This window comes from Ammospiza caudacuta, chromosome 16 (genome assembly GCF_027887145.1).
Source record: "Ammospiza caudacuta isolate bAmmCau1 chromosome 16, bAmmCau1.pri, whole genome shotgun sequence".
NCBI lineage: Eukaryota > Metazoa > Chordata > Aves > Passeriformes > Passerellidae > Ammospiza > Ammospiza caudacuta.
In genome coordinates, this window is record NC_080608.1 from 7,879,999 (window position 1) to 7,890,856 (window position 10,858).

The window sequence follows — 10,858 nt, forward strand, 5'->3', positions numbered from 1 at the left end:
CCAGAAGCAGCTCGTTTTGGTTGGCTGCCCCTTGGCAGTTTTTAAGGCTGATACTACATCCTTGTTCCTAAAAAAACTCACTCTGCATTAACCCCTCACTACCTGGAAAGCCCTTGGGAGGAAGAGGCATTTCCTGCCCACAGATGACCTTGGTCACCAAACTGTGACAGCAGTTGAGTGCTCCTTAGTGGGGAACCATGGCAATGTTTGGGTTATAGGAACAGCTCTGCACCCATATATTAAGTCCCAAAAAGGAAGGTTTGTTTCTGAGTTGATGGGGAAAGGAGACAGAGACAGGTGGGGTGTGGGGGGAAATTGGAGAGGGCTTGAATTTAAGCAGGTTTCTCTTAAAGCAGGTGGAAAAGAGGAACAAACAAACCTTCACAGAATGGGGTCTGCAAGGGCTGCTGAGCCTGGTGGGCATGGGAAGGTCCTGATGCAGAGATGGAAGGAAACAGCCAGGGCCACGAGGAAAGAGATAAGAGGCTCCCTCTCACGGTGCTCCAACTCTTCCCCTCCACAAACCCCTGCCCCATCCTGTGGTTGTTCACTCCCCCCCCAGTTACTGCCTGGGCATGCAGAACGGGCTCTGCTGCCTCCCTGGGCTCACCACCAGGTCACCAGAGGCAGCTTTCTGTGGCAGCCCCAAGCCCAGCCCTCCCTGTCCCCATCTCCCCACGGTCAGAGCACACATTCCTCACTGGGGACCCTCTCCCCTGGCTGGCTTCACAGGGGAAGGGGAAATCTTCAAAGCAAAGACTGTCAGGAGCTCTTGGTACAAGCTCAAGCTCTTTCCCCAGGACACCTTAGAGATTTAGAACCTGAGGCTCACCTGGAGGTGAAGGCAGCTCTTCAGTCTGTGCCCACCCTGCCAAGCATGCCTGCCCTAAAGTGTGCTGGTTTTCTGCCCTTTACTTTCCAGCTCCTCAAAGTGTTCCTGGATGTTCAGAGCCTCAGGTTCACCCCATGGCACACAGGGTTCTACATTAACCATTGTTTCTTCCATTAGCACAGGATCAGAGCCACCCTGAGCTGCTTAAACAAGAAGAGCAATGATGCCAGAGAAAAAAGAGCCCTGTTTGAGCTTCTGTGTCTGATCCATAACCCACCTCCCTCCTTGGAGGCCATGCCAGGAGCTCCATGGCTGATGTCATCCAGGTCACTTTTTTGGTATCACTTAAATTCCAGTTTTCCTCTTTATCTCAGGGCACTGGCTGAGAGGGAGAGGTATGTGTTGTAGGATAACAAACACAACTTGCTGGAGGATCAGTTTGGGATTGAATTTGGTTTTACATAAAGATACTATTAGATATTACTTCTGCATTCAACAATCCTAGATTGGGATGCCCCTGGATCAAGTAAATGTGATAAAACATGTCAGTGATCTGCTTCTCTGTGTCTCAGCTTACTGATAAAACAAGGGAACTGGTAATTCATGGAGGGAATATGAAAAAAGGTGTCCAAGATAAGACACCTGTCAAATAAGGCTGGAGCAGGGCTATGATTCTGCAGAGAATAAAGATGTTGACATTATGGAAGTTCTTGGGTGATTAACTGGGTGGAGCAGAAGGGCTTTATGGCCAACCATGTAATGACTCCCTGAGATTATTCCTTCATTATACTTTTATACATGACAAATTTAAGTGTATATTCTTGTTACCTTCGGCAAGCTGCTGAAAGGGTGGTTAGTGTAGTGAGATAAATGAGAGGAAAGACTCAGTTTAACGAGGAGAAGGCTTTGTAAGTGCTGTGAGGGAGCCTGACACTCAATAACACTGAGGAGACACAAGTTATTTCCTTGTTTCAGCAGAAAGATAGCAAAAAAACAAACAAGCATAAGGCATGCCAGGCTGGGCAGGCCCTGCCCCATGGAAACGTGCCATGCAGATGTGGGACAGGACACAGAAAGGTCAATTAGGTGTCATTAAGTAGGATCTGCCTGGGTTTAAACCCAAGGAAAATAGGAGATTGAGGGGTGGGGCTGTTAACTTTCCTTCATGCATTTCTATTCTTGGTCAATTTATTTGGTGTCTGATGTCAATTCCTGACAAGATAGACTAAAAAGTCAGAAAGGGTCTCAAGAGTACTGAAATAATGGATCAAAAAAAAAGTTACTGTTCAAAATTCAGTTATTTAAAGTGTTTGATACGTTTGGTGCGTGCAGACCTTGGCCCATGAAACCAGGAAGCTCAGAATTCATTTTTTCTAAAGCTGAGTGAGCAATGAAAGCAAACCATGGGAGGTTGTAACTCAAAAGCATAATCTTTTTTTGTCAATATTTATGTTGTATAAGAGGTGGTGTGACGATTTTTGTGGATGACATTTACACTGAAACATCAAATATCTTCTATCTTTTTTCAGGCTATGTTTATGTTGGCTTCTATTTGTCTAGTAATACCTAGTATCTCTCCTTCTTTGATTATTTTTTAATTTACCTAATATGTTGTATCTTTATCTACAGTGAAATCTCGGTGGTGGATGGTGCCTCTCTCAGCATAAAGACCCGACTGGAGGATCCACCACAAGTTAAGTGTGTCAAGAAGACAAAAAACATTACTTAAGAGCAAACATGGGACTCCTACAGGGTGTTTCTCTGCAGTTAAAACCAGGCTGGGGCTTTTCTTTTATCTTTATATTAAAAGAAGAAAACTTACCAGAGCAGGCAGTCAGTGTGGTGGTGTCACACTCCATCTCAGCTGCCCATGCATCTTTGTACCTCTCCCCAGTATAAATTCCTGTTGCATATGACTACAAACCTTCATTCAAATTATGGAAGTAATTAAAAATGCTCTAATATTCTGCTGAATGGAATGCACCCTGAAGACATTGGGTGAAAATCGAATCCCCCTGTGATGTAGTTACAGTGGACTGAAGAGAAATCCTGATGGCTTCAGTAGTCTTCTGCCATGCTGCCACTTCCCTTCCTCAGGCTTCCTCCAAGAGGGCTAAGAGGGGACAATACCACTGGCCACCATTTATCACGGAATCACAGGGTGGCTTGGATTGGAAGGGACCTTAAAGGTGCCAACACCTTGCAATAAGGACACCTTCCACCAGAGCAGTTTGCTTCAAGGCCCATCCAAGCTATCCTTGAACACTTCCAGGGACAGAACATCCTCTCTGGGCAACCTGTTGCAGGGTGTCACCACCATCACAGACAATAATTTATTTTTAGTATCTAATCAGAACCTATCCTTCTGTTAAGCATGAAGCCATTCCCCTTGTTCTGACACTGGTGTGCTGAGGCCAGGCGGGTACCTGGCACAGGCTGGTCCCTGGTTTAGGTGCACCGTGATGTGCACAGGAATTGCTCTGGTGACTCCACCGTCTCTTCCTGAAAAGAGGTCTGGGAAGGGAACAGGGAAGGGATATCCCTGTGGGACGGGAGCTGGGTCCCTTGGGAGAACGGGGACTGGGTCCCTCCATGGGACAGGGACTGGAGATCTCTGTGGGACAGGGACTAGAACCCTCCATGGGATAGAAAGTGCCTCCTCCGGTGGGACAGGGACTAGAACCCTCCATGGGATAGACAGTGGCTCCCTCGTTGGGACAGGGGCTCGGCGCTGGATCCCGGGCGGCGCTGGATCCGGCGGGGAAGCGCGGGCGGGGCCGGGCCCGGCAGCGGGTGAGCCGCGCCCCCCGAGCCGCTGGTGCTACAACAGCGTGATTTCCCCGAAGTGATGCCGCGGCGGCCGCCAATGACGGGCGCGTCCACCCCTGGCGGCGGCGCGGATTGGCCGGGCGGCGGCCGGGCCCGGGCGCGGGGAATCCCGGAGCCGCCGCGTTATACCCGCGGGCGCGGCCCGCGGCTGCCAGAGCCGGGCGGCGGGCGGAGGGTGCGCGTCGGCCGGAGAGCCACGGCTCGGGACTGCAGGGCACAGCAGGTGGGTCCTGCTCCAACCTACCCCATCTTATTCTATCTACCCTATCCCATCCTGTCCCATCCCATCTTATCCTGCCCTGTCCCATCCGCCCTTAGCCCCCGCTGTGCGCAGCACGGAGGCTCCAGGGGAAGGCAGGCGCCCCGCAGGGTCCCTGGGAGCGGTGCCAGGGGCTCGGCGCCGCTGAGCTCCGCTGCTCGAGAGGCGGCAGCGCCGGCCCCAGCGAGCGGAGCAGTTGCGCAGGCGGAGCGGGGGCACTGCCCCGCAGCCGGCGGGGTGGGCACCGCGCATCCTCCAGCGGGCAGCACAACCCCCGGGGACAGGCTGGGCTGGGCCGGGCTGTCCGTGCGGAGCCGCTGGGCCGGGCTCGGCTCCTCTCGGCCGCTGAGCCCCGGCGGAGCGGGCGGCCCGAGCCCCGCTGCTCGGGGCAGATCTTGGTAATACCCTGGCCCGGGGCGGGCACTCTCCGGGACTCCGCCGAGCGGGTTGCTGGTGAAAGTTAGAAACGTGTTCTTGGGGCTATCTTGGGCCGTGTGTCTTGGGAAAACACCGCAAACAGGAAATTACTTGTGCGAAGGGAGCGCCAGGAGGGCCGGTGCTCGCGGCGCTGCTCGGGACGGGTCGCGGTGGGACAGGGGATCCCCACCTGCAGCAGCACCGCTGCCCCTGCCTTGCGCAACTTAATTAATAATAAACTTTTTAGGAGAGGATTTTGCAGTCGGTGCCGCTCCGGTGCCGGTGGCTGTAGGGCGGGGGGACAGCCGCAGCCAGTGGCGGTGCTGGCGGGACCCAGAACGGGCTCGGAACCCGGCTCGGAACCCGGCTCGGAACCGGTCCCAGCCGAGCTCCCCACGCAGCACGGGCTGAGCACCCAGTGCTGCCATCGGCCCCTCCGCCGAACTCCAAACCTGAGCCCTGCTTTGGAGCCGAGCCAGGCGGAGCAGGAAGCGCTTCCCTCCCGGAGAGGCTGAGAGGCACTGAGCGAGTTTAGACTCTGAAAAGTGGCTCTGGGTAGCACCGTGGTGATGCTGAGCACAGGCGGCATGGGAGGGGCGACGCTGCAGAGCGCTTAAAACAGCGATGAGAGTTTATCTGACCTGTTTGTCACTCCTTGCACAGCCAACATGCCGGTGTCAAGAATGCGCATGAGGCCGTGGTTGGAAATGCAGATTGATTCCAATCAAATACCTGGACTGATATGGATTAACAAGGTGAGGCTGCTTTGTACTGTCATCATTAATAGTACTGCTTGTGTACCATTAATATTCCTTGTTCTTAAATGACGCTAAACACGAGTCAAGATCATAAAGGAAAAGACATGGCGAAAACCTGCCAGCATTATGCTTAAAAAGCAACAGCTTTTGTTTGCAGAAAAGATAGCTCTGCTTGGTACACAGTGGAGTAGTTCCATTTTTCCCTCAGAAAATTCCCAGGAGGGGAATGATAAATTGCAGTGAAAGCATTCTGGGTATGTTGGAGAACGAAGAAACCTTCAAAATCTCTTTTAACTCCTGCTGCTCATTGAGCCAAGTCACCTCCTGTTCCAGAAAAGCAGCTGCTGTTACACTCCAGTTGCTTCCATTTTTAAGATCCTGCCTGGAAGAAATGTTGCATTTTTTGGTCTGTAAGGCATATCCCTGTTACCAGGGTGTAGCACAGGTCGAGATCACTGAGCTTATTGAACCAAGTCTCTGAAGTTTCCATATCCACCCCAAGAGGAGATCCAAGCTACATTTTTTGTAGAATTGCTGCAGGATCTTATGGGCAACTTTAAAAAGGGGATTCTCTGACAAAGTGTATCTAGAAAAAATGCTATTATTTAGGAAATACTAATAGGTTTGATGCAATGTATTGAAATTATTTGGAGATAAAATTGATAATATTGCTGACTTCTACTGTATTGTAGTACCTTTGGGTTTTTTTCCCAATTTCAGAAATCATAAAAAGCCTTAAATGCCATGAACAAAATAGGTGGAACCATGGCTATTTAATTAAAATATAGATTAAATAGCCACTTTAGTTATATGCCAATAGTTATAACCCTCCTGCTCTAAAATAGAGAGTAGGGGGTGTTAGAACATTTCTGAACTGCACCTGAGAACTCTGATTAAATCCATTATTCCAAACTGGCATGTGACATTTCCTTTTTAATTCAAACCTCTATTGGTTAAATTTCAGGATAAGAGGATCTTCCAAATCCCATGGAAACATGCAGCTAAGCATGGCTGGGACATGGAGAAGGATGCCTGCCTTTTCAGGAGCTGGGCCATTCACACAGGTGGGTGCTGCCTTTGCATTCCCATCACTGACATGACTGGCTTGAGCAAGGCTTTCTTTTGCCTTGCCTTACACTGGTGGTTAGATGAACTACTAGTATGTATGTCAGAAAGGAGAATGTTGGCATCTTTTCATGGGAAAAACCAGCACTGGAAAGTCTAAAATACATAACGTATCTCTTATTTATAGGAAGGTATAAAGAAGGTGAGAAAGATCCTGATCCAAAAACCTGGAAGGCAAATTTCCGCTGTGCCATGAATTCCCTGCCTGACATTGAAGAAGTGAAGGATAAAAGCATCAACAAGGGCTCCAGTGCTGTCAGGGTTTACAGGATGCTGCCACCCTTGACAAAGCACCAGAAGAAAGGTAAACCCTTGGCAATCCACTGCTTAAACAGCTCTTAAAGGTCCTCCTCTGTGTGAGCAGGGGTGATTGACCTGTTGGTAGCACTGGTGCTACTGGGCTTGCTCACCGGGCATTGTTGGGAACAGCTTGTACAAACAGTTCATTTTATCCCAAATATCTTAAACATGCCCAAAGGCAGCATCAGGGAGTCAGGGGTCTGGCTGGTGGTGGCAGTGGTTGAGCTTGCTGAGCAGGTTTCAAGGCTGCAAGAGCTCACACTTGCCTAAAATGTGCAGCCCTTTCTCACATTTGTCTTATTTTATTTCACAGAAAGGAAGTCAAAGTCTTCAAGAGAGGCAAGAAACAAGAGCAAGAGAAAGGTATGTATGTGTCTGTAGAGGCAGCTTAAGAAACTAGAGGTTTTGGTGGTTTTCTTTCTTAACTTTTTTCATATGGGAACTTGCACGTTCTTAGACAAGTCTTTCATGCCTTACCCTTGTTTTCAGTGCTATGAAGAGACAAGGCTGAAAGAGTCAGCAGAAAGCTTAACCAACACTCCTCTGCCAGATGACCACAGTGGCTACACCATTCACGACTATGCAGGGCAGGAAGTGGAGGTGGAGAGCACAGCCATCACCTTAGGTGAGACAAAGGCTTCAGGGCTGAGCAGGGTGGAAAATGCCATTTGTGCTAAACCCGTGGACTCAAAGATGAGTCCTGGGGCTGGGGCAGCTGCAGTGCCAGCCTGGCAGGGAGGAAGGAGGGCTGTCTGTCTGTCTGTCCTGTGAGTGCCAACCCTGGTGCCTCCCACAGACCTGTCCTCCTGCGAGGTGAGCGGCTCCCTGAGCGACTGGAGGCCTCCAATGGAGGTGACCATGGCTGACAGCACCAACGACCTCTACCAGCTCCAGGTGTCTCCCCTGGCTTCCTCCTCAGAGGGTGAGTATTTCCTTTTTCCCAGCCCAGCCTTTCACTGCTCTGCTGGAGGCAAGGCAGCAGGATGAAGGAGTGCCTGGGCCGGCAGGAGAAACAAGAGCTATCTTGTAGAAAAAACAACCCCCACCTGATAGATTTTGGGAATTTGGAGTTACCAAACCAACCAGGGTGCAGAAGGGAAGAGCTGGCACATGCCACCTACCCATGGGTCTGAAATGCCTCTTGCTCCAGCAGAGATGGTGGAGGTAGCCATGCTTGCCACTGAAATAAATAATTAACGTGGATAGATCAGAGTGGTTCTTCACTGTGGGTGCAAATCATCTTCCTCCCATCACCTTCCACAGCAAGTGGGCTCTGCTCTGTTGAGCCCTGGGGAGGCATCAGAGCTGGCTGGAGCCCTGCACCTCCACATGCAGTTGTTAAAGAGCATCAAAGATGAAGGGCTGTGAGGAGTCTGGGGTGAATAAAAAGTGATCATGTTGTGTGACAAGAGAATATGAAGCAGGTTTTGTGGTGAAGAAGCAGAAGTAAGAGGGCTAAAACTTGACATCTATGTTTTCTTCCCTTTTTTTTATGTGCTTACAAAACAGTCACAGACGAAGATGAAGAGGAAATAAATCAGGATCTTTTTAAGGTAAAAGCAGCTTTTCTGGTCAGAATAAAGTTGTCCAAAGTTGATGTTTGTACCAAGAAAGGGAAGCAGGTATCTGATCCAGTCTCATGTGAGCTGAACATACTCTTTCTTAATGAGGAAGCCTGAAAAATTAAAAATAGAAAGAAAGCTGCTTTGCAAACATGAACTGGAGAGGACACACCAATGGAAATATTTACCCTTCATGAGAAAGTCAGAGGAAGTTACTGAGTACTGCTAGGACTAGAGGTTCATAGAATCACAGAACCATTAATGTCCAATCATCAGCTCATCACCACCACTATGTTCATTAAACCATGTCCTCAGGTGCCATATCATCACTTTTTGAACAATTCCAGGGATGATGAGTCCACCACTTCCCTGGACAGCCTGTTCCAATGCTTGACAATCCTTTCCATGAAAATTTCTTCCCTAACACCCAATATAAACTTCCCTTGGAACAACTTGAGGCCATTTCCTTGCTCTCAGGTTGTTGTATTAAGGTCTGCAATGATCCTCTGGACTTTTCAGTTTTGCCCTTCCCTCCACTTCTGACATGTTCAGCTCCTAATCTGCATTTCCAGATGTGTCACGCTCATCCCACTGATAAGATAGGAAGAGATGAAAAGGTGCTCCAGCCCTTGCTGTTTTGCATGAACTTTTTTTTTTTTTTTAACTGACAAAACAAGTTTTATATAACTTAGCATGAGAAAATAGAACTTGATCTTATTGCTTACCTGTCTTCTGATTAATGGCAAGTAACCACTGCACCCACAGCAGGAAGGAGCAGTTTTTACCATCTCCTTGTTCTCTTGCAGCTGCTTGGACCAGCCCAGGACTGGCACAGCACCAGCATTGGGGGGAAAGGCTTTCTGACCAACGAGTCAGGCACCCAGAGCCTGTGCAGCACCTACAGCTACAGGGAGCAGGATGGGGACATTGACACCACATCAGGTACAGCTCCTGGGCTGGCCCTGACAGTCAGGGCCACAGGGGGATGCTGCTAAGGCACGGACTGGGAGGCAGCAAAGGAAATGGTGGAATTCACCATCCTTGTGCTCTGAGATTCCCAAGCAGACTGTTGGAAGGCTGTAAGGAATTTGTTGATAAAAAGGAAGAGTCAAAAACACCTCCAGTAAGCAAAGGCTGCAGATTTCAGGGTTATACATGTGTAAGTCAGGTCAGCTTTCAGGAACTCCTTGGAATATAACTGTAGAATTCCCTCTAGCAATAGCTTAAATGAAACAGTTTAATAGAAAGTGTTTGATGTGTTTTAGGAAAAGAATAGTCTAAAGTATTTAGTCTCATCGGACAAATCTTTCCATTTTTGATATTTATTTTTAATACATCTTTTTTTAAGATATATTTTATATTTTTAATATATTTTTTATATATTTTACCTTTTATCTTTATCTTTATATTTTATCTTTATCTTTTATATTTTTAATATATTTTGCTCTTGCTGCATTAATTCAGTGCCCATTCTTGGTTCCTTTTCTCTAGGAGAGATGGATTTCAGGTTCTATGACCAGAAAAACCTAGACCTCTCCTGGCTGGACACAGTGAGGCCAACCATGCAAGTCATTCCCTGTGGATTGTAAACCCTTGGCTTCCTCCAACCACAAACTGCTCTTGGATCAAAACTTCAACAAGTGTGGAGAGAATGGAAGAAATTTTTTTGTTACTGACTGAAGGAGGAAAGTGGCTTTTGTATTCCGTTTAACTGCAGGCCTGGAAGGGGTAGCATGAGAACCACCATGATCAATGTTCACAAGGAGCCCATCTCACTGGCAGGACTCTGGTGCTCAAGGTGCTCAGCTGCAGCTCCCACCTCGCTGCTCTGGAGGTGAAGCTGCTGCTGGAGGTGTCACTGTGCCGTGGAGCCTGGCCTGGTGGGGTGCCACAGGCCTGGGGAGCAGGTTACCATCCTCCCCCTGTGTGCTGGGATGAGCACTTTACCCACAGAGTGCTTACAGGAGACACTGCAGACAAGTCTCTGACTGTTAGTTTTGATTGCTGCTTACCTGTGCAACACTGGTGACATTGAGCTTAACTGTCATTACACTTCTGGAGAAAAATTAGGCTAATGGGCCATCTCTTCTTTGATTTACTCCATCACATAGTTCATCTTTCAGACCCTTCAACTCTGTACATAGACCACTAAAATGTGAAGATTCAGTTAAGGCTTTGCTTCCACCTATCCGTTCCCAGGTGCACTCCTAGGATGCTCTCTCCATAGACACGCCCAATCCCTTTCCCCAGAGGAGTCCAAGAGCTGCTGCATGGAACAATTTTGCACTGATAGGGGCAGAGCTCTTTATTGTTACCATGCCTTTTGTAGATTCCTTCTGGCACTCTGTGGGGATTCCTCCAGTACTGCACACAAGCTGTAACATCCCACAGATCCTCTGGATCAGCATATGCAGGCAAGTGCTGGATGGAAGAGGTTCTAATGTGTGTGTGTGTGTGTAATAGATAGGAATCAAATCACTAAGCTGGAAAAGATTATTTTTCATGTACATTTTATTTTTGTATATAAAGTGTTGTATAAAATGTTGTTTAATAAAATGTTTTATATATGACATGTTTACTTTTTCTCATGGAAGAGCTCTGAGGATGCATTCCAGCTTCCTTGAAAACACCCAAACAGATGCACTGTTGAGACAGTTGGAGGGGTTTTTTCATGACTCATGAAAGCACAAAGAATTTAGTTTGCTCTACCCCCCCAGCCTCTTCCAAGTGCAGCTGGTGGGTGGAATCCCACGTGGCAGGGAAGGGGAGCCCTGGT

General features: G+C 48.5%; 1 protein-coding gene across 1 annotated transcript; it reads left to right on the forward strand.

Annotated features, from left to right (window-relative positions):
- The first annotated feature begins 3,755 nt into the window (after positions 1-3,755).
- IRF1 (interferon regulatory factor 1) lies at positions 3,756-10,652 on the forward strand. The gene is made up of 10 exons (XM_058815159.1): positions 3,756-3,884; positions 5,001-5,092; positions 6,060-6,159; positions 6,348-6,524; positions 6,834-6,883; positions 7,010-7,145; positions 7,317-7,442; positions 8,030-8,073; positions 8,889-9,024; positions 9,574-10,652. Exons 2-10 carry the CDS (start codon positions 5,006-5,008, stop codon positions 9,669-9,671), a joined length of 954 nt encoding a protein of 317 aa, XP_058671142.1. The 5' UTR covers positions 3,756-3,884; positions 5,001-5,005; the 3' UTR covers positions 9,672-10,652.
- Positions 10,653-10,858: the final 206 nt, after the last annotated feature.